The following is a 24,110-nucleotide window of genomic DNA, read 5'->3' on the forward strand; positions in this document are numbered from 1 at the left end:
CCGCATCCCAGCCTGGCAAGGCAGGTGGTGCATTTGAAAGTGGCATCTCTTCCTCTTGAACAAGAAGACTATCAGCACATCAGCACAGAAAGCCATGCGTGATGAATGCAAAGTGTTGCCTCGCAAATGAAAATGTGGTAAAATTTGAAAAATCAGATTTCTAGAAAGTGTTTAAGTCCATCATTCAAATCTACACTCAGCTTTTTCTTCTACTGGTTTTCTCATCTTTCAAATAAAGAGGATAAAGCAAATGATTTTCAGGATGTTCACAATTCCCTTTGCTCCGGAAAATCTAAGCTTGACTTTGGCATAACATAATGACCACCACACTCAACATCTCCCTACACACACACACACACACACACACACACACACACACGAGTTCAGTACGTCTCATAGGTATCATGGGACTAAGTATCCCGTTTTACTTCCAGCCCAGGACAGAAGATGGAAAGGTTTGTGCCTCTTCGTTATGTTGATAATTAGAAGTAATATAATTAAATTACTCAGAGTTTAGGAAATAAGGAATCAAGCACATTTGGACATCAAAATTGCAGCTGTAAGCTCAGAAAAAACTCTTTATTTCTGTCCTTCAAAGGTGTCTTTCCCCCTTCCGTTAAGGCTGGCTCCTCTCAAGTAAATCGAACAGAGTTTCTAATAGATTAATAATGGGGAGTCAAAACCCCCTAACCAAGTGTGGGGTCTGCCTCCATGCCACTGCTACGTTCTTGCAAACACAGTAAATTCTGCCTGATTTTGCCTAGAGCTAATAAAGAATTAGGCTGACACGAAACAGCAGTGTCCTCTATGGCAAATGCCTGGGCCACTGGGTCACTTCTAGATGTAGCATAAGGATGATACTATGTATGTACAAAGAAATAGCTTCTCATTTTTGCATATAGTTTTCCTACACTTCAAGGACAGAAGCAGAAACTCTACAGCTTTGCTAGGTTATGCTGGATCTAATTGGTGAACTGGTATGCTTTCACTTCTGAGATCAAAGGAAGCCAACATTAGACTCAGCTAAGCTGGGCATGGCTTCACAGGAAATGCAAACACCATGATTCCAACACAATCACATCTCCTCCTATTCACAAAGAGAGTGACACATGGAGAGAGTCAACACAGAACATTCTGAGCCCCTAACACCACAAACATCCATGAAAAGCTCTGGGAACCTGTTCTTTGCTTGCTGTGTTGGTCCGAACTCTTGCTTGTCCAGAGGAGAGTGGAGAATTCTGTCTCTGAGTGCCTTATTCAGGCAGGTCCTGGGGCCACTGTCTGTCACTGCTAAGTGGAATTTGCCATGATGTGATGAATGAAGCAAGAAACCCTCAACACCAACTGTACTGGCTAAGAACCCACTTTATCAGATTTGAAGGAACACCTCTCTCAGTGAAAAAGTGCGTTTTTTTTTTTTTTTAAATAATGAGGAAAAAAAGCTTATTGAATTCTATATAAGGAAGATCTTAGGATAGCATATCACAACTGTTACTTCTAAGTGGGCATCCGGTAAGTATCTCAAATTAGCAACAACAACAAAGAAGTTAGCCAACAGACAACGAGCCAACATTTATAGCAGAAAATGTGGGCAATACATGTGCTAGTTTAGCTTATGAATGTATCAGCTCTGTTTAATGTATTTTTGTTTGTTTGCATTGAAAAATAGTTAAAGTATAAAAATACAAGTTTATGTAAGTATACCACAGTCTGATCCATCAAGGAAAGGAACTGTCTTCTTTTTTCTTATCTATTTGTGTGGTTACAAAAATATGGACCACTTAGTTCAGTAATGTAATAATCTAACTAAAACTCTGTAAATAAATGCTGAATGTTTTAAAATTACAGAATGAACTTTTACTTCTTTTCCCCCTCAGCAGATTAGTAAGGATCTTCCTATTTTGAAGGAAGCAGGGAAGTCCTAAACCATCTTGCTTTACTCTATGCAGCCTGACTATGGGAAAGAACAGGTTACTCCACTGTCTGAACCAACAGTGTAGTGAGAAAGGAAACTCCATGGCTAGCTGGGGAGCAGACGGGCACAGCCAGAGATGGTTCCCACAGAAGAGAGGCAGGAGAGGTGCCTGGCCCTGAGGACACATCGGGCAAGGCCAGGGGACTTCCATAAGATACAGAAACAACAGAACCCTCAAACTCCTAACTGCCAGTTCTATTTTCTAGGCTATTTTTATCACCAATAGAGAAATATGTAAGAGAATTACATTCTCCAAATGTTCTGCAATTCCTGGAAGTAGATTTCTTTTTTTTAAAGTTGTGAATTTTACTTTCTTTTGTTTACATCACATTCAAAGAAAGGTACAGCTATTAACTGAACAGGAAGGTGGAACTGAGGCTTAACACGCTGGTGCTGAGTCACAAATTGCATTCCTTTCAGGAATGCAGCAGTGTTTCCCTTTAACTCCAAATCTGAGGCTGTAACATTTTCTGTAGATAAGTGGAAAATACAGCTCACTGGTTTGTTGGGAATGAATCAAAAGGGAAAGTTGTGAGCCTTGAAAGATAAATATGAGAAAGAATATGATTCTTCAATATACTTTTGATGAGCGGTAGGGCTTCCTATATGCTTAAGAGGCACAATGCTGGTAAATGCTGTGCGCCCCAGACCCGCCCCTGCTTGTAAATGTGGTGCAGCTGTCTGGCACTCTCAGCAGCGAGAGTTCACGGTGATCATTAACACTACCTGGTTCTGTGAAACTACACTGCATGTGCAACGAACTGAGGTGATATTTTGAAAACCACATAGTTAATATACTTATCAACTATGGTTAGAAAGAAAAGTTCCTCCAAAACCAGTTCACATTTACCAGTATTTAAGATTCAGTTTTATTTAGCAGCCTTAGAAGAACTCAGTAAAGTCTGATCACATCCAAGTAACATTAAAGATCAGAGTTATCCTGGTAGAATCAGTCCCAGGGAACAAAAATTTAAGCTTCTACTGTGATTTGATGAAATCTTACATTCTGCAGATGAAAGCTACCACCTTTTTTTTTTTTTTCAAACTACAGTGTAGCAAATCAGATGTAGAAAATAGTCAATGATAGCCTCGTATTTGTACACATGACTGGGGCAACTCCACATCATGTACAACCACAAGAGTGGGATCCTAAACAGAATGTTATATTCTATGTATGCATAATCTGCCAACATACATTCTACTGTCACGGGTAACTAAAAAGAACAGATTTAAAAAAACAACAAAAAAGTAAACAGTCAATGACATTATAAGTTATAATTCTTAGAAAGTACAGCAAAACTAACTCAATCTATCTGTGATGAATTCTATTGCGGGGGGGGGGGGTGTTGATTTAGGAAAGCTGAGTTCATGAGCTCCATTGAGGAAGTAAATGTGTTCCAAACCCAGTTGATACAAATTCTGAGTGTGGAGGGGCAATCAAAAACTTTTCATCATTTAGAAATTAAGCTAAAAAGTAATGTTTGCCTCAGGAAAAGTCATTACGTGAAAATCAAGACATAGGCAGGTGGCTATTTACTTTGAAACAAAATATCTTAAAATAGTAAACACTTCTAGTTCAATTATTTACATTATGATTTGACCAAGCTGGTGCACATATCATTCTCTACAAATACATTTGGTGTCTAGTTGGTTTTTTTCAAAGCCTAGAGGCCTTTGGTGAAGGGCATTACCAGTTTTATTGGTAAGGGTAACTTAAATTCCACGAGTCTGTAACCAAACCCCTGATTCCCCTCTCTCCATATCTACTTTCTTTTGTGTTACTCCTGAGTTACTTAGTATTTTGATTAGCGTCACCAACCACTTTCTCAAACCAGATGCCTGGTCTAGAATTTCAAAAGCCATCCTGAGGGCCCAGCATCCTTAGTAAGCACCCCATCTCACTGGCTTTATTCCTGCCACATTCTGTGGAGTCTACACACCTCACCTCCTTCTGAGCTCAGCCCTATTTTCTGATGCTTTTGTCCTGGGTAACGGTTTCACAAAGATCCCTCTGATTTCTATATGCCTCTTAACTATAACTTCTACTTTCAGTATCACAACTTATATGTCTTTCCTCTCTACCTTCTCATCCACACATGACACCAGATGACTTTTCAGAAATGTCAATCAAATGGCATCCACTAAATAGCTCTCTATACCTAGTAGATAAAAATCAAATTCTATAAGTCTTCCAAATTAATAATGAATCTCCAGGCTTATCCCTTAATACTTCCCTACCCAGAACTCTATTTATAGGAAAGAAAAAAGCTAATATTTAAAAGAAGAATCATGAAGATTGACTAGTGAGAAAGTGATAAAGACCTTTAAGTACTTGTTTCATTTTCAGGTTGTGATGTGGTCAATTCCAAGAGCATCTGCTAAGAATTTTGTTTATAACTTCTATTTTGTCTTGTTAGTAAATGTTCGTTTACAACAAAGTTTTGAAGGTGCTTACTGGAAAACAAAAACATGGTTATTCATTCCATATTGAACCTAGAGTCCAATAATTGCCTAAATATTTAACAACAAGCCATTCTTATATCAAAGATTTGAATTCCCTGATATCCACTTTGCAAGTTTTGTAAAATGGAGTTTCATAGTTAGCATGAGCATCAGGAGAATAAAGAATTTTCACTTATATCCTGATGGATGAATTTGTTACTAGAGACCAGCAATGACTGTCCAGATGATTAAAACAAAATGCTACCATATTGAAGGAGATCTCTTTTTCATTGTTGCTGAGAGAGCATTTAGGTAGAAGATAGTTGCACCTGAAGATTGAGTATAAATCACTTAAACCAATAGTTCTCAACCTTGCCTGTATTTGGAATCACTTTGGAGTCTGTTTTAAAATATTTATGCTTACCAGGCTCAGGGGCACATACCTGTAATCTTGGCAAATTGGGAGAAGGATTGAAACTGGGAGGCCAGACTCAGCAACTTAGGGTGACTCTGTCTCAAAAAAAAAAAAAAAAAGGCTGGGAATGTAGCTCAGTGGTAGAGCGCCCTGGGTTCAATCCTCAATACCATTGGAAAAGAAAAAATTTATGCTTGGGTCCCATATAATAAGAACTCTATTTATAGGAATCCCTACTTTAAAAGAAGAATCCTATAAATAGAGTTCTAGGTGGGGATTCGTCCAGATGTGATCTGGCCTAAAGGATATTTTAAAACTTCCTGGTGATTCCAATAAGCCACCAAGGTTGAGAACCATTATTCTAAAACTCACCTACTTTTCTCATCTGCAAAATAGAAAATTCTTGCTCCCTCCCTTCACTACCTCACAAGGATATTGAGGGTGAAGGAAAAAATAAGGGGAAAGTGCTTGTGCTATGGATGAGAGGAAAAGTAGTATTTGTTCTATTTCAACTGCAACCATGATCAGGAAAAAATGTGAAATTGAATTTACTGTGTTGCCTTGGGTAACTGGGAGCTCACTCTTTGGTTCTTTTAATGAAGTATGCAGATGTGGAAGCAAACATTACTATTACCCATATTCAGACGATGGTCTTCTGTCATACTTGAGATAGACTGTTTTTATTTATCTGATTTTATATAGGAAAGAAACGACTAACACTAGGTTTAAAGTCTGTAATAATGTTCATTGGCTCATAATTCATTAAAATTTTTCATACAAGGAATTTTGTGGTTAATAGATATCATTTCATAGTGGCCATTTACTTTTTCATTACTTGACTTTTAAATATCAAACTATTTATTTCATCTTTCATTCTTATTCATATAAGGTAAGGCACCTAAAGTCAAGTAGGTCTTGCCCAGTTGAATATATGAAATCATGGCTTAATGCTTAGGCCTCTTCTGACTTTCACATATGATTTGACTAAGGAGTTTAAAAAATAACAAAACCCTAAACTTTATAGAAATGATTATTAACTTTTAACTTAAGTCCCCAAACTACTGTTTATGTAAACTGTAACTAGTATTTTTTGGCTCATTTTAAGAAATGAACTGTTTGAAGAGATAGAAGTTTACGGAGTTTTAAATCTTAGTGTTTAAAAGATTATTTTCCAGAAATCAAGACCACCATAGTTGGGACTGTGGTAGATAGGCCCACTTTGAAGCCTTTATTAGGAAGAAAGAGTCCATACCTAAGCCAAATGCAATCCTTATAAAACTTTCCTCAATCCCTTTAGCTGAATGTAATCTCTCCTTCCTTGAAATTTTCTTAGTTTTATGTATATCTATACTAAACTCATGCTGTATGACTTTATATTTTGCATAAAATTATTTATATTTATTGATTATTTATTGGTGTCTTAACTCCCTAAACTAGGACAGGATCTCTGATGGACTCATCTTTGTGTTCACATCTTTAAGCTCAATAGGCTCACATACATGTTGAGGAACAGAGAAAGAACTACATAGAAAGAAAAAAGTTCCTCTACAGTTACAGGATATTTAACAAAAAATAGATGAGAAAGAAATTCTTTGTCCTAGTTCAAGAGAAGCAGAAAGAAAAGAGATGCAAATCCAAGGCTAATGAAGAAAAAATAATCATTGTGAATGCATTTTAGCCATTCCCCTTTCTTTGTAAATATTGGTAAACTGATTTTTAGTTCTTGGTGTAGATTTCGTATTTGTTTAGAATTGAAACTAGAATTCTGTATTTTAATTTTTTGGAATTCTGTTGTTTTGCTTTTGTTTCCTAATAAAAAGTTAAAACAAAACAAAAATAAATAAAAGAATCAGTCATAACCGATGGCAGTAACAAAATGAAACCACTGTACTTAGGGCTCTTTAAAAAATATTTGATATATCTGTTGCATTTCCTTGTTTAAAAGTAGTATATATTAATATTTTTAAGTTACTATATGTATAAAGAAAAGGCACAAGCAAATGCATTCGGTGTGATAACCCTGATCCAAGCCTACAGTATGTCCATTTGGTATGCCTGAACTTCTGTCTAATGCTGCTGTGGAGACCATCATAGAATCTGGTAATAACTAAAGAGGTCCTCTCAAACTCTAGAAATGAAACTGCTTTTATGTTTTTAAAGAACCAGAACTGTGATGATACCCATTTAACCTTTCTTTGATTTAGAGGGAATTTAAACAGCTTCATAATAATTATAATTGAGCAAAATATCAGTTATGCACTACTGGGAGTCATTTGCCCTTTAGGGGGCATACAGGAATCATGCCACAGACTTCCAGCTACTCCAACTAAATATGCCTTCACCCTTAGACACTAAAATACCTCCTTCCCCACTGGAGAGGCCTCTTTCTCCAACTCTAACAAAATAGACACAGAAAGACTGTTCTACTCCTAGTACTGTGAGTGAGATGTTTTCCCTGTGTGTTGAAATCGCAAAGAAATCAAGGGAAACATTATCATCTTAGGGATAAATGAGAAATTCAGCTGAAGTACAAAATTAACCTATGCTGTACTCTGAGGCTGCACTGTGCACTACAGTTTGTCACAGGACAACTATGGATCACTTAAAAGGTGCATGATCCAAAGTGATAGGTGCTGTAAGAGTAAAATACATACCAGATTTTAAAAACTTAGCATGCAAAAAAAGTGTAAAATATTTTATCAAGAAGTTTTTATATTGATTACAAAATTGAAATAATTCTATTTGGGATATATTAAATAATATATAATATTAATGTTTATTTTCACCTATTTCTTTTTCCTGCTTTTAATGTAGTTATTAAAAATCATAACATTTACATAGATAGCTCACATTAAATATCTATTGTATAGTACAGCTCAAACATTAGTTTTAAATAAATGACCAATGCTCAGTTTCATTATTATTTGACTTTCTATAATAAAAGCAGAGTACAGAATCTCTACTGACAGGTAGGTGAGGAGTGAGAGGTAGCAGAGAATTCAATTGTTTCTATTACCTGATTATTAAAGTTTTGAATAAGCCTAAGGAGAAAAAAAAGATGTTGCATCAAATATAAATGTAAACCCATTCTGCAGAGGCAGCCTGTGGCACAGGTACAACAAAAGCAAGATAATGGCACTCCTAACCATTTGGGGACATTCCCTTATATCCAACCTGTGCAACAAAGCCAACGGTCCACCTCTCAACAGCTATACTATTTCACCTGAAGTCTGGGTTAAGGTTTCTCCATTTAACTGTCAAGGATAATTACAGGGGCTGGGGATGTGGCTCAAGCGGTAGCGCACTCGCCTGGCATGCGTGCGGCCCGGGTTCGATCCTCAGCACCACATACAAACAAAGATGTTGTGTGCGCCGAAAACTAAAAAATAAATATTAAAAAAAAAAAAAAGGATAATTACAGAAGGGAATTTACTAATTATCCAAGAACTCTTTGGAAGAGATGCCTACAAATGCCTGAACACACTTTAGAAATTTCACTTTATAACTCCAGTTTGATCTAGAAAGCACATCCTTCATTAACAGCAAAATGACATAAATTATTTTAAAAATTCATATTAATGACTAAGATTCTGAATTCAAAATGTAATTCTAAACAGGTGGCACATTCTAATTTGTTACCAATCTCTGTTCATGATAAAAGGGCTACAGAACACAGTTATTGGAAATTGTTGATTTTTTTTAAGTCTTAATTTAAAGCTAACACAGACAAGTTCTCTTTAAAAGACACACACTCTCACACACAAATTACATGAGCCAGATCTGTGTCATAAAACACAAGTTTTCCTAAGTTATTCATAAAAAAATAAAAGATAACATCAATGTTACCACTATTAGAAAAGGAAAGAGAACAACTATCTAGATGTGATTTCCTTCACATTGCCAGAGAACACTAGGAGAGTGGAGTGGTAGCACATGTGTATTTAAAATTCAGAAATCATCTACAGGTACTTGGCAGGAAGAAAAAAACAACAAACAGAATCCTGACCATTCCATTCAATGAAACTTTGCCCCAGAATGAGAAGGGAGATGGATCTCAAAAGTCTTTCCTGGTGGGCTCTGGTTCCATGGATGATAGCATAATTCTGTCTCTAATCATAATTTACGAGTTGACTTTAGAATGTAAATCCCCAGCAAGATGGGACTTGACTGCATTCACGGCACTCTCATAACCTGCCTCCATCTTCCTGCCTCCATTGCTCTGTCCACAGAACTGTACTTGTGTTTTAGAAAGAGCATTTTGGCTACGGTGAAGCAAACAGGCAGACTATAGCAAGAAAGCAAGGACAACAATTACTTGCTGACTTGAATTACTGAAAATGGGAGGGGAGAGAAGTTGATGAAGGTTTCCTGAAGAAGATATTTGTTATAGCTACTTTATGGAGATTGTTTCAGTTCTCAAGGGGAGTCCACAAATCATATAATATCAGTATTTTTCTAACAAAGGTGAATACATCTATATTCCCATTCCAATACATTTTTTAAAAATATTTTTAGTTGTAGATGGACACTATACCTCTATTTATTTATTTTTATGTGGTGCTGAGGATTGAACCCAGTGCCTCACACGTGCTAAGCCTGCGCTCTGCCACTGAGCCACGACCCCTGCCCCCCCAACACATTTTTAAAAAAGAAAATGCACTATTTTTTAAAGAAATGTTTAAAAATGTTAAAGTGGCCTCTTTTCACTAGTTTTGTATTAATTACAAAGTTGAGACCTAAAGAGTTTCTAACTCATTTAAAAACATTAAGCATTTTCTCCAGAAATGGCTGGACTTCTAGAGATTTGGAAATCAAAGATAGGAATTCTTCCTTATTTAACTTGATTCAAATTGTACATGAGAGAGTTTCCTGTAATGTTATATATTATATAAAAGACAGTGGAGAAAATGCAGACACCAGCATTGAAAATGGGACCCAATCACAATTTCCCATCCTACATAGGACATGGCTTATAGCTGAAGTCACTTTCTAACTTTGAACTCAAAGGTTAACAAGTCTGTGAAATTCTTTTGAACTATATGATTTCCAGAATGGCCACTGATAAGGAGAGAATAATTTCATTCTATCCAGAAAGTGATAAATATGACATCACTATATTTTAAAATCCTGCAAAACAAACAATACCATATGGTTTGTTTTCTTCCAACAGCAAACTAACAATCTGTAGTATTCTAACAAACTGCTATTAGGTCTAGGAATATTTTTGGCCAAATTTTTCTTTATCCCTTGTTAAAACTGGTTTGTTAATGGATTTCTTTAGTTTTAGAAGTATAATTAGAAGGCAGTTATTGCTTTGCATAATCAAATTGTAATTGCTGTTTGGGTAAAATCCAATGAATTTAAGCATTAGTACCTCCAAAAAAACAATATCTGGCAAAAATGGAGTAACAAATGTCATGCGTTAATGATCCAGCATATCTAATGTTTGCCTAACTGTTGAAATTTTTTAGAAGCTAGAGAGCTAGTGATATTAGAGGATATTAAAAGTATCAGTCTATTTTAAAGCATCATAGTTGAAAATGACAACAAATTAATATTCTCTTATTAGATACTAATGGAGGTGATGAGGAATGAGAATTCATTTAGGGTCACAATCTTACTTAGGTGTGCAGTGTGTGCTCCTGGGTGAGTCACTTAACATCCCTGAGTCTGTCTCTGTTATAAAATGGAAATTGTGATATTTAAATAGTTATTTGTCAATTTTTTCCATGCCTAATGGCTGAACTTGTTTCCTGGGTTTGGAGAATTTCCTACACACGTTTCTCATTTTAGAAGCCAGAAAACCCAAGAGCAGGTGCCCACCCTCTTGTCTCTGTCCTGACCTGGTTCTCCAGCCTTCCAAGCAACACTGGGATCTCACAATCTTTGAAAACAAAACAAACAAAAAATCCTATCCTTTGTGAAATCAGCTAGGGTCATTTTCTATTTCTCACAACCAACAAACCTCACTAGTACTTCCAAAATATATCTCAGATCTGTCCACTTCTCTCCATCTCAACTATCCCCACTCTAGTCCAAACTCCCATGATAGCCTTTTTGCACTAATGCAGTGGCCTCCTGGGGGAGCTTTCTATTTCCATTCTTGTCCCCTCCAACCCACTCTTTCCATGACAGCAGGAGTGACCTTCTATCAATATGAAGGAATCACATCATTCTCCTCCACAAAATCCTTCCTGTTGACTTAATAATATAATTTAAAAATTTTAAACACAATCCACAAAACTCAACATGATCTGTCTCTTGCCTAATTTTCTAACCTCAAGTGTCCATCACCTGATGTATGGATAAATACAGTGTGCTATATCCATGGAATGGAATATTACTTGGCAATAAAAGATGAAGTATCCCATGCTATAATGTGGATGAACCTTTAATGTGCTGTTTTTAAATTCCTGCTTTTATATTCTTAAAGCCTATTTTTTTCTCAACTCTCCATAAGGATCAATGAAGCTTATATTTTTCCCTAGAGAGACTTACAATATACTACCTGTTTATAATTAGTTAATTCCTTATTCTCAATTCATAATCTTCCTGAATTAATAAGTGATAAAAACTTAGAGAGAGGTCAGTCCTTTAGAGACTTAAGAGACTGCTGTCCCTACTGTTAGTATCGATATGTTTAGTACATGTTGCCCTCAATTTAAATTACTGCTCCCAAATATTCCTGAAAGGTGGGAAAATTTTTCTCTCTTTTAATGATTGATCTTCATTTCCAAAGAGAAACACTGCTTGGACATGTCTATGTCCATATGCCCTTTATGTTTTATCCTCTGATGTGTGTGGGATAATTTGAGAAATATTTTGAGTACCTCAACTCTACAGTGTATTTGCCCCACCCAACTGCCCACCCTCCCACCCCCAAAAAAGGAAAGCACTGTCTCTTACTGAAATGAACTGGCAACACACATCAACTCCAAGTGTAAGTGAATTCTCAGACCTTACGATTTGTCCCTTACCAAGCCTAGGCAACTCACAAGGGAGAGACAATTTGTATTCTTTCATGACTTAAAGAATGTGTTCAATTACAACTAAAAAATAAATGTTTTTTAAAAAGGAATTGATCATGGAATCCTTGGGTCAATAATCACTTACTATGCTTCACAGGAAGTTTGGGGTCCATTAAAAAGTAAAGATTCCAGATGGTCTATACTTATAGACCCTGAGCTTCCAAAGAGCTGGCTTCTGCCTCCAGTGCATATTGCCTAGGGCACTTTCAAGAACAATATCTGGGGGCAAGGAAAGTCTTGAACAACAAGGAGCTGACTGACTAAGGGTCCAGCTGCTGGGCTGCATCTGTGCCCAGGTCAAAATGCTATAGGTTGCTCCCAACCAATAACAGATCACAGCAAGGACACTAATGCAGGTCTCCCTGTGAGGCTGCCTAGAACACCTCCATCCATCCTGTTCTCCCTTCTCTGGATTCAGACTTACATTCAGGTCTGACTTCTGATCTCCCTCCAATCCTCTCCCCCCAACTCCACCCCCTTTTTTCTTCACTCTTTTCTCTTTTCTCCATTCCTGTTTCTCCCAGTAAAAGATGTGCTTGTATGTTTAATCCTGTCTTGGCATTTGCTTCTCCGATGACCCCACCTAACATCTGGATTCATAACTTATTTACTTACATTTATACTTTTTGAAACTAGCAACTTTTAAACAGGGCCTCAGCAAATGGGTAACCAAACATGGATTTTATAAAACAGACTTCAGATGCAGAGTTCTTCCTTCTCCACCCCATTCCTATTTGATGAAGACACTAATAAATTAGGCTTCTAAACAGATGTATCAAATTAAGTGTCTTTCTTAATATTAAGCATGCTCCTTTAATTACTAATTTGTTTAGTTCTAATGAGGAGTGAGCAAATTAGGAATGTTACTTGAAACTAGCTATTATGTATCTGTCCCTCTGATTTGACTACAAGCTCTTAGAGGGTGGGCACCCTCTCCTATTTGCTTTTTTATTTATTTTATTTTTTATTTTTACCAAGTACCAGGTTCACTCATAACAGGTGCTTAATAAACGTCTGCTGAGCAGAAGCAGGAGAGATCAGTGATGTTCCACCCAGCGGTGTGTAAGAGGAGGACAGGGAGGGGCTCTCAGGCCTCTCTGGGAATGCGGAAAAGCAAATAAAATATCCTTGTTGTTTTCATTGTACAAACTATAGAAAATAAACTTTACTTTCTATGGTTTGTAAAACGAAGCTTAAAGTTCAGCTCTCAGGTACAGTGGGGATGAGAAAAATGTAAAATGAGAACCATTACAGGGAACTGATGTTTAAACTGGATTTCGTATCAATGATATTTGGTCTAAAATGGTTATCCTGCCTCTGAGAATGGACCCAAACATAATGTCTGACTTTAGCAGAGTAAGTTGCAATAATCACATAGATTATTATAGACATATAGATTGCATGCACATGTACCTACTTATTATATATTTTATAAGACAAAGATATGTAGATTTCTTATTACCAATAAATTTTACTATACTTTAGATTTATTCAAGCCCCATTATTTATGCATAAACAGATATAATTATATTGCACCTTAATAAACAAAAAACACTGTTTCTTTCTGCCAATGAAAGAGTCTTTTTAAAACAAAATATCGATCATTTGTTTAGATAGTAGTAAGTTGCCATTTATTAAATAACATAATAAACAAGTAGAAAAGAGTTTGAAGAGTTACCTCACTGTATTATATTAAATTTTTGACTTGCTCATGACAAATTTATTTTACCGACTGCTGGAATATTTGTGATCATTAAATTTTTACTATAGCCATGAAAACAAGTTTGTCAGTGGAGACCTCAAACAACGAATCTCTTGATTAGCATTTCCCGTAATAGCTTTATACATCTAAATTATAGCTTGCTATTGGGGAATTTTTCTGTACATGAATGGATTAAAAACTTAATTAATCTCGCCCCAGTGTTTAAGAACCACACAATAATATTGGCTTACTTTTGTACTTTTATATGCACTCAGTGAACATGAGAAGGTAGAAAGTATTACACACACCACACTCAGAAAAGGCAGAACACACTTCCTTCCTCCTCTTTTTATTATCTTCCCCAGAAGTTACTCTAAGTGGGTGAAATTGAGTCAAGATATACCTAGAACAATCCATGGCAATTTAAAATTATTAATTCTAGGCCTTTTAACATACACGATAGTCTAGCGAAAATTTTACATAAAATAAATTCTATAGAATTGCATATTATCACTAAACTATCTGACACTGGGAAGTCTAATCTTTGCCCTACGGCTTAGATAGAAAACAAAACCATAGCTCTTCACATTTCAAATTGTCAACATGTCATTTTTCCTATGAGTCAACAAATTAGTAGATAAAAACTGAGGCACCTACCAGGCTCCGGGTAAGAGAAAGCATTTCACAACGAAGCCACAGTAAGAGGAATTAATCCTAAATGATTTAACTTTATGTGGAAAAAAAAATAGAAAAGCAAATAATTCCACCTAGTTAAACAGATGTAATGAATATATGAAAATTATCAATTAAAGGTTAATAAAAGCAAAGAGGCCTATAATTTTTGAAGTCTGACAAATTTGGTAGCAGTTTAGAATAATAGGTAATTTCTTAGAGAAGATACATTTGGTTGAACATAAATAGAAATAAATATTCTAATTACAAAAAGTGAACAGGTAGAAAAAGGGTCATTTATTCCTTTCTCAAAGATATTATTTTCCTTGCTTTTAAGTCCTACTATTCCTACATTGCATGTTTCATCATTACATATATATTTTCATATTTATTCTTTTGCTCATTATTCTATCAGAATCTAATATAACATTCTTTTCTAACTCGATAGTAGTTTCAACTACAGCAGCCTCAAAGTCCATTCTGAAGAGTAAGGGCCACCTGATCCACTTCAGAGAAACAACAGAAAAAAATTCCAGACAGAAAACCCGTGGTAAGTCTGTCCTGGAGAGAGGTTGGACAGAGACTGGGCATGCTCTCTACCAGCCTCCTGGGGCAGACACGCACAAGATGCAAAAATTCTTACCTTGCTGGAGGGACATCGATATTAGAAGAAACGACTTTCCGTTTCTGCTCAAGGAGACAGATGGAACGAGTGTTTTCTTTTTCATGGTCAAGGACCCGACCGGCTTTTTTGGTGTCTGCTGTTTTCACATCTTCCTCCATGGCCAAGGGGAACAAGTGATGAGACATTTTCTTACTAGAGTCACGTTTCAAGTCCTCTGATTGAAATGTGAAGGCCATTTCCCGCTTAATGCTCCCCACCTGTGAAATGAAACAAGAAACTCTAACACAAATCATAACCAACATTGCAAAGTCATAGACAACTGGTGCATCTCTCATAACTCAAACAAAAACATCACAATCACAAGAAATGCCTCTCTTTGAAGACTTGAAAGCATAAGACCTCTAATTTTTAAAAATTTGAACATTATACACTCTTTTAAAACTGAAAAAGCATAAGTAAATTCTTAAATATTTCAGTTTCATGATCATGTTTAGTAAAGCCACACTTTGACTACTAACAGTGACCTTAACCACACTGCCATTCAGGGAGAATTGTTTTTTATCCTTTATCCACCATCATTAAGATCTTTTAAAAATGTCTCCTAAAGCCTTATGATAAAGAAGCCAGACTAAATTTTCTTATTATTTTAAACTAAATGCAATGATTAAAGTACTTAAGACAAATGCAAAATTAAAACTCAGTAAGTTGAATCTCGTTTTTTCTGAATTTGTGATCACTGAAAAAGAAGATAAAAGTTGAAGGTCTTTTTAAGGTAACTGCTATTGAATGAAGTGTGGAGCAAAATTTTTCGACTCTTAAGTGAAAAAAAAGAGTCAGAGGATCTGATAGTCCGAAGCCTCACCAATCAGTGAAGTGTATTTCAGAATACGCATACCTATAAGACATTTCCCACGCCCTTCTAAGTCAGTCCATCCCCTTTTTTGAAGTTCATCTCTAGAGTGCATTTGTGGAGTCATCCACCCAATTATATAGAAGATACACTTTTTTGTTCCTTTTAAATTTTAGGTAGGAGAAAAAGGGAAAAGACTTTGTTCAACTAGATTGAGGTTCACAGAATCCAAAGCTATAAACTTAAGGCATTTTCGGAATAGAATGAGAATGTGATTTTACTCATAGCAGAGTCTAGTATTAATGATAGAAATTCTCAGACTAGTGTTGAAGTCACAGGACCTGCCCATATAGGAGAATTTCCATAGCTTAGGGATCACTCAAAATCCACTCAGCTGGCACATGTCTTTCACAGGAACACACAGAGGTCTGAAGGGCATCACATCCTCTCTTCTCAGACTGTCAGGCAAAGGGGAAGTCCACCTTCCCATGGTTTTTCCAGCAGGCATATCTGCAGCCCCACAGGAAAATGTTAGCCACTTTGGGTCCACTTGCAACTCATTAAAAAGTCACCATATTTCTTAGAATGCTTTAATGAAATAAGCGGCCAAGGAAAACAAATGTCTGCTCTTAAGTGCTGTTTTAATGATATCAATATACATAGAATGGAATAAGAAAAATGTTCACACTTCTAAAAAGGCAATGAAAATTCTATAAAAACGTAGTTTAGAAAATTGGTGAATATAATTAAATATTTAAAATATCCATCATTAACCAATACTCTATTCAACTCTTTCTGTCTGTAAGTGGAGGTGATAGAGAGGTGCTTTCCACTTCTTGACCAATCCTGTTCCAGCCCACGCTGCAACTGGAATCCTCTAAACACAAGGCAAAAAAAGACAACAATGAAGGCCTCAATTTTGATGATTATCAATTGGTTACCCCAAGTGTCAGGTATTACATTAATTAAATATGTAAGTAGTCAGCAGTATTAAGCTAAGATAATAATTGAGATCCACGCTTCCCCTAGGGCCAAGTGGACTTGATTAAATGGATTTCATCCAACATTTAAAGGAGGGGCACCACATTAGAGGAAGTCTAGTTTTTAGCTTTGCAATTTTAGAGAGAAAAACCTTAAGTAATAAATACAAATTGAATACATTTCCTACAGAAATGTTGTTATAATTGTATGCCATGCTCTTAACTAAGGTTTCATAATAAATTATAGTAGTATTCAACAATGCAAGATATAAATCTTCTGAAATACTTTCTAAAAAAAAACAAAAAACTAATTGCTCAACAGTAACCAGGGGATTTTAGCAATGGAATGGATTGCAAAGGCAACTGAACCCCGACTTCTGGTTTAAATGTGGAATTACGGTGACTAGAAATGATCGAAGAAGACCAAAAATAACTGTAGAGATGAGTAGATATTAAATCCATTGTTTTGTGTATTATGCTGTGAGCAGTGTTGGTGGAAGTGCTGGATGGCAGGTGTAAATAGTCATAATCTCTCCGTGCTTTAAATCTTACCTTTATGTATTGTATGTCCCTTTTAATGTCCTTTTATTCATACCAAATATCATATTGAAAAGTTAAAAAATAAAACAGGAGAGAAGAAAGTGGAAAGAATACATGATGTCAAATCTTGGATAGATCTTGGATAGCTGGGCTCAGAAATGGCCCAGAGAAACAGGGTGGTGTCTGAAGGGGTGCTGGACAAGGGAGTGTGAGGTGAAGAACACAGCTGAAGGCTGAGAAAGGCTGGCAGGAGCAGAAGGGGGACAGGCCCACATGAATACTGATTGGACCTTTTATTAGATCAGTAGAAGAAAGAAGCATAAAGAAGATACAAACCCATTTGTCTGGGATTTCCAGAAAAGGGAACTCTACAGTTATAGGGAACAAATCAATGATTGCCCATGGCTGGGGGCAGGAGCAGAAACTAATGCAACTGGGCATGAGGGAACTTTCTGAGGCAATGGGAATGTTCTAGAACTAGACTGCAGTGATGTCTATATAAGCTGTAAGTTTATTAAAATTCAGTGAACTGTATTCTTAACATTGGAATGTATGTTTAAAAAATGGAATGTAAATTATGCCTCAATAGGGCTATTTACTTTCTCTTCTCATTCTTCGACCACATTGTGAATGACAAACTTTGTATCTATAAGAAATACTACTTTATATTTAATTGTTTTTGTGAACTCATAAACAACTAAGCAGGAGCAATCAAAGAGATTGTGCAGTCTCACTGAAACATTTTACTCTTCAATGTCTTGTAGAACTTAAATATATTTTTCACTGTAATAAAGGCTTACTACAAAATATACACCTGATAAAATTCAATGAAAAGCAGTGTATAAGGGAGAGCTTGCTATTCTTCCCCACTGTCCTCTCTCTAGGAGTAGTCAGGTCCAATCCTAGAGAGAACGGATTTTTACAGTTTATTATAAAACCTCAAATTACCTACAATGCATTAAATAACTCTGTGTGCATACAAACTACTTGGAGTGTTTAGACATAGATGCAATTATACTATATATATTATTCGCAAACCTTTTTATTACTTGACAATATATCATGAGCATTGTTTCATATGAGTAGCACATCTAGTATACTTTAAACACTATAACAGTTCATGAAATGGTATATTTTCACCAACTCCTTATTGATAGACACTGAAATATTTTCAATTTGTCATTAAAAATGAGTATTAAACATATCTTTATGTGCTTGTGCAAGAATTTTGCAGGAAAAATTCCTGAAGTGTGAAATTGCTGAATTAAACAACCTAAGTTTTCTTTAATGAATGTACAAAGTATTGGGATACCTACAAAATGGACATACCATGAAGTCACTAAGTAGATGGACATCCAAATATACCCATAGTCTATTAAGGGTAACATGACCTATTTAGAGGCATGCAAGTTGTAGATCATGTTAAGGATGATTTCACTGGATTTAAAAAACAGAATTAAATGCCAAGATGCTACACACTTTAGGGAACAGAATACTGAATGGGCTGAATGGGTGCTTTCACTTTGTTTCATATATAGCTAGACAGACACACAGAAAGAGTAATCAATTTTAAGTAAGAAGATTAGAGGAGGGCTTTATTTAAAAATAAAATCGAGAATTTAAAATAATGAGACAGAGTTCAAGATTTAAAGAAATTATGAAGAAAAATGCTCTACCCTTTTTTTAACATATAAGGTAATTGGCATTCTCAAATATTACTGGTGGGAATGCACATATTTTAGAAGGCTAACTTGGAAAAAAATAGCAAAATCTAGCTCTGTATCCCCTTACTATATTTGTTCTACCTTTATGGGAAAAATAAAGATTACACAAAGATATTTATCAGAGAAATGTTAAAGTATTAAAAAACAGAAACTAAGTATTCATCAATAATTTGGGGGCTAAATATACATAAATAATGTGCTAAAAAACAAAGACATATCTCTACATTAACTGACACAAGGAAGAAATTTAACATGTATATTATAAAAAGGAGATTACAAATGAGAATATGTAATGTGCTCTTAGAAGAAATGCATATATGTAAAGAAATATTTCTAAAAGGATATTCTAAAATGTTAACTTTTTTCTTTGGGGACAGACATATAACCAAATTTCACCATCTTGTTTGTAAGTTTTTTCAATACTCATATATAGTTTGGTATTTTAAAACTACAATGTTATCTTATTATTAGAAATTACTTTTTTATATAATTAACTTTTTTCAAATCTAACATTTATATAATATTTTTGTTCTATTAGCTTCAGTTGTTAGATACATATAATTTTGTTTTGTTTTGTTTTGTTTGGTACCAAGGATTGAACTCGGAGGCACTCAACTGAGCCACATCCCCAACCCTATATTGTATTTTATTTAGAGACAGAGTCTCACTGAGCTGTTTAGTACCTCACTGTTGCTGAGGCTGGCTTTGAACTTGCAATCCTCCTGCCTCAGCCCAGCCATATATGTGTATTTTTTTAAAGGAAAAAAACATAGTGGTGCATGCCTGTAATCCCAGGGGCTGGGTGGGAGGCTGAGATAGGAGAATCGTGAGTTCAAAGCCAACCCTCAGCAACGGTGAGGCGTTAAGCAACTCAGTGAAATCCTGTCTTTAAATTAAAAAAAAAAAAGAATTGCCTAAAATAATGTACCCACAGGCACTCTTACATTATCAGCACCTTTCAGCTTTATTATGCTGCAATAACACCACTGGATTCTTTCTTCCTGCCCAGCACACAAGCCCTTCCTATAGCACATCAACAGACATATTACCCAGTGTAATTTCTTGTAAAGAAACAAAAGCTTCAATGTTCAATTATATGAGAATACCCCCAATTACCAATTACCAACCGACAAATAAAACTCAGAATTTTTATTTCAATGAACCAGCTTTTGTTTTTCCAGAAGATAATCAGTGTATGTATAAATATTATATACTTGGGGAAATTGCAGTTTCTTAACAAGAAGTTCACAGGATCTATTTCAGGCTTGAATTTCTCTAAATGGTGTCCTTTGTAAATTGGATGCAACTTTCTAAGACAGGGACTGGAGCTCATCAGCTTTTCTCAATACAAAACATCTGGTTTCCACAGGAAGATTCTAACAGCACAACAGGAAAGAGGACAGCTTCTGACACCACCCCACTTACTTGATCACTCCATCCTTCCATCTACACCCAAGTACACTCCAGGCAAGCTCAATCCTAATAACCTCCCTACCGATGCCAAAAAGCATGCGTCAACACTTAACTCTTGGGAATTATTTTCAGTTACCTCAACCCTATCAGATCCATGGAGCTGGCTCTAAAGATGAAGTGGATTTTCCAGGAATAATTTGAAGAAAGACAACCCATTTGCTTTGGGGACTTTCCGGATGCTAAGAAAGTATTATAGAAACTCTGGAAAAGGGCATGAAGTTTAGGCCACAGCAAGAACTTCTACTAGGGAGAAGACAGTGAAGGAAAGTGAGTGGTCCCCTGTCTAAGCAACTCTGCAAAGATTCTGCCATTCACCAGGAAACCATGAAATCACACCTGACAAATTTGAGAAGATTTTTTTTTTCATTTTAAGAGTATGTATCACACATTGGGATCTATTCAAAGAAGTTGCTTTCATAATACATAATAATACACGTGAGATGTTTAGGGACTGATGACGATGACATTGACCATCATGTGGACTATAGAACCATGTCACAAAAGGAGAAGCAAAACTTACATTAATGGCAGCAACAACTGATTCTATTAATTTAAAATATCACTGTTAAGACTGATGCTCAAAGATCAGAATCTTGAGTGAACTGAAAAATCTACATCCCACAATAGTTGACAGAACTCTACTTCTTACTCCAGATTAAATTCTTCAAATCTCATGCCAGGTGTGTGTACACACACACACACACACACACACACACACACAATAAATAAACTGGATGGCCAGTCTATCCAGTTCCAATAATAGAACCACTTTAAAAATGACTGCTTCTACCAGGTGCAGTGTTACACACCTATAATCTTAGTGGCTCAAGAGGATTGCAAGTTCAAGACCAGTTTCTGCAGTTTAGCAAGATCCCATCTCAAAATAAAACAAACAAACAAAAAGACTGGGGATATGACTCAGAAGTAGAGCACCCCTGAATTCATTCCCAGTTCGCACCCCCCCCCCAAAAAAATAAAGATAATTGCTCCCAACTACTAACTATCCTTAGTAGAGGTATGCCCTGGAAGGGGATATTCCCTTATCTCTGAAATCACTGAAGTGTTTGTTTGACTGCTTTTTTCTTAAGTGCATTATTTTTCTACACTGAGACAGAGTGTACCTATAAAAATAACACTAGTTTGGTGGTGGTGGTGATGGGGTTAGAGGTAAAACTTAATGTGACAGAGTTAAGACTCTTATGAGGTTCTGACATTAGACATTCAAACCATTCAATCCACACAACTGCACTATCTCAGCAATCAGTGTTGTTAGTGCTGGGTTTACTATAGCAAGTTTCAACTTTAATTTCCTGACAAATTAATATTCAACAAAGCATGACTTGGCCTGGTTAATGGCAGATTAGTCAGAAGTACATTTAAGATGGAAAGTTATTGCAAAACTCTATAGTGAAAAGAATGCTTGGCCGAAGTTTCAGACCTTCTATTAATGTTATGTAACCGAGAACATGCAACTTGAGCATTTTTTTTAAAAATCCTTTCAGGAAAAAGCTTGAATAAAAATAGCCATTTCTGTAAAAGTCCAACATTAAGTTCAAGCTCAGCTAAGTTCGTTTATACATTTCTTCCAACCAAATGTAAGGACAGAGGGAAAAAATCAGTATCAATGTGGGTCAACCTTATTGGATTTAACTTCAGGATACAGAATTTTGAACTAATCACATTAGTTAATTAGAATATTCCATTTGTTTTAGATAATTCAAAGTTTAACTCAATCAATCACATCCAATCCATATGAAAATCCTGTGGATTTACCTTCAGGGTATGTCTACAATCCAATCGATTTCCACCACCTCCAGTTACTACTCAGCTTTCATAACGTGTAATGATACACATTAAATGTGTGGGGCCACCATTGTGTCTTGCCTAAATTTGTAGGACAATGTCCTCATTGGATTCCTGTTTTCATCCTTCCCCTACCCCCTCCAACTCCCCAGTTCCTCCTTAAGCCAGCCTTAACCCCTTATCCTAGAGTCAGGTCATGCCATCCTATGCTCAGAAAACTCCAATGGCTCCCTATTTTCCCCAGAACAAAAGCCAGTCCTTGCAGGTGACCTCCACAGCCTCATAATATCTGTCCCTTCTATCAATTTACTCCCTCTCCTACCTACTCTCACCTCTTTCCCTGCTTTTGTTTGGATCTAGAATGTCGCCCACAGGCCCATGTGTTAAAGGTTTGGTCCCAGGGTAGTACTAGTGGGAGATGGTAGAAACTCCAAATGGTGAGGCCTAGAGGGAGGTCTTCCAGTCATTGAGGAGTGGGCCCTAGAAGGGGATATTGAGACATCTTCCTGTTTCTTGCTCATTCCTGGCCATGAGGTGAATGGGCTTTCTCTACCATGCAATCCCACCATGATGTTCTGCTTCATCATAGGACCAAAAACAATGGACCGAAACCTTCAAAACCATAAGCCTTTCCTCTTTTTAAGTTAGTTGTATCAGGTACTCTGTAACAGTAATAAAAAGCTGACTAACACAATCCTCTTACCTGGGAATGCCAGGCACATCACTGCCTCAGGGGTTTTTCACTCGCTGCCCCATCTTCCTGGAAAGGTTTTCCCTCAAATATATATATTGCTTGCTTCCTTAGGTTTGTCTCTGCTCAAAAATGTCTTTCTTATTGAAGTCAATCCTGACTACCCTATATAAAATTTCAATGTTCCCTTCCCATTGCTTATTCCCATATATATATGATCTGTAGTACTTATCATTTTATTACAAATTGTATAATTATTTTTATGCTCATTGTCTGGGCTCTTATACCATAATATTAGGTTTTTGGTTTTTATTTTTTTGCTTTTGTTACTGATGTATCCCTGAAACATTAGAAGAATATCTGAAACAGGGTGGTGGACTCTCCTGTGGAATAAATTAATAAGTTTCAGGTGATTAAATGCGTTAAATGGCAGCCTTACTAACAGAAGTCTAAGGAGGATGGATGCCAAGTTCTTAGAGCTGTCAAGTGTGAGGTCACAGAATCCCTCAGTAACTTCCTAAGCTACAAACAGTGAGATAGTAGATTGGACTATAATTTTTGAAAGAAATAGGTAAAGAATCAATACAGAATGATCACCATCTTGATCTTCTCCTTATCAAAGTTTTCAACTTTATTTTATGGAAGGCTTTCTGTCCAGGGATGCAATCATTACTTTATAATAAAATCTGTGGAGTCAATGGGGTCTTCCCTATAGCACTTCTGCTCACCTGTCTGTGGTTCACAGTAAACCCAGTCCACTCACCCCGCTAGTGAGTTCTAACATTTACAGTCAAAAGTAATAATAATAATAATAATAAATGCCACCTTTCAGGGTAAAAATGGGAGTTCATAACCCACTTGAATCAAAGTGTGAAATATGATATATCAAGAACTATGTAATGTTTTGAACAACCAACAATAAAAATTAAAAAAAAAAAAAAAAAGACCTTCTGTCTCGGACTTTTCCCCACTGGAGCAACTCCTAAGGGATCCCACAGTCTCTTCTCACCTGAACCCTTCCTACTCAATCCCAGCAACACTAAACAGAGGGGCTGCTCTGGAGACATAAACTTCATAGGAACTTTTCTGAGCTCCTACTAGAGCCCACCTCTCTCTCTCCAAAAGCCCCTTCTCCTCCCCTACAGGGAATCTTTGAGCTCCTCTGTTAGCACCCAATCCAAAAAACACAC

General features: G+C 36.2%; 1 protein-coding gene across 1 annotated transcript in view; it reads right to left on the minus strand.

Annotated features, from left to right (window-relative positions):
- The window catches only part of Znf704 (zinc finger protein 704), a 195,487-nt gene that overhangs the window by 137,307 nt on the left and 34,070 nt on the right, over nucleotides 1-24,110 (minus strand). The window contains exon 2 of the mRNA XM_048782737.1: nucleotides 14,878-15,116. Coding sequence (XP_048638694.1) covers nucleotides 14,878-15,095 — 218 coding nt within the window. The 5' untranslated portion in view covers nucleotides 15,096-15,116. The remainder of the gene's footprint in view (nucleotides 1-14,877; nucleotides 15,117-24,110) is intronic.

The sequence above is a fragment of the Marmota marmota genome, unplaced genomic scaffold (assembly GCF_001458135.2).
Source record: "Marmota marmota marmota unplaced genomic scaffold, marMar, whole genome shotgun sequence".
Classification (NCBI taxonomy): domain Eukaryota; kingdom Metazoa; phylum Chordata; class Mammalia; order Rodentia; family Sciuridae; genus Marmota; species Marmota marmota.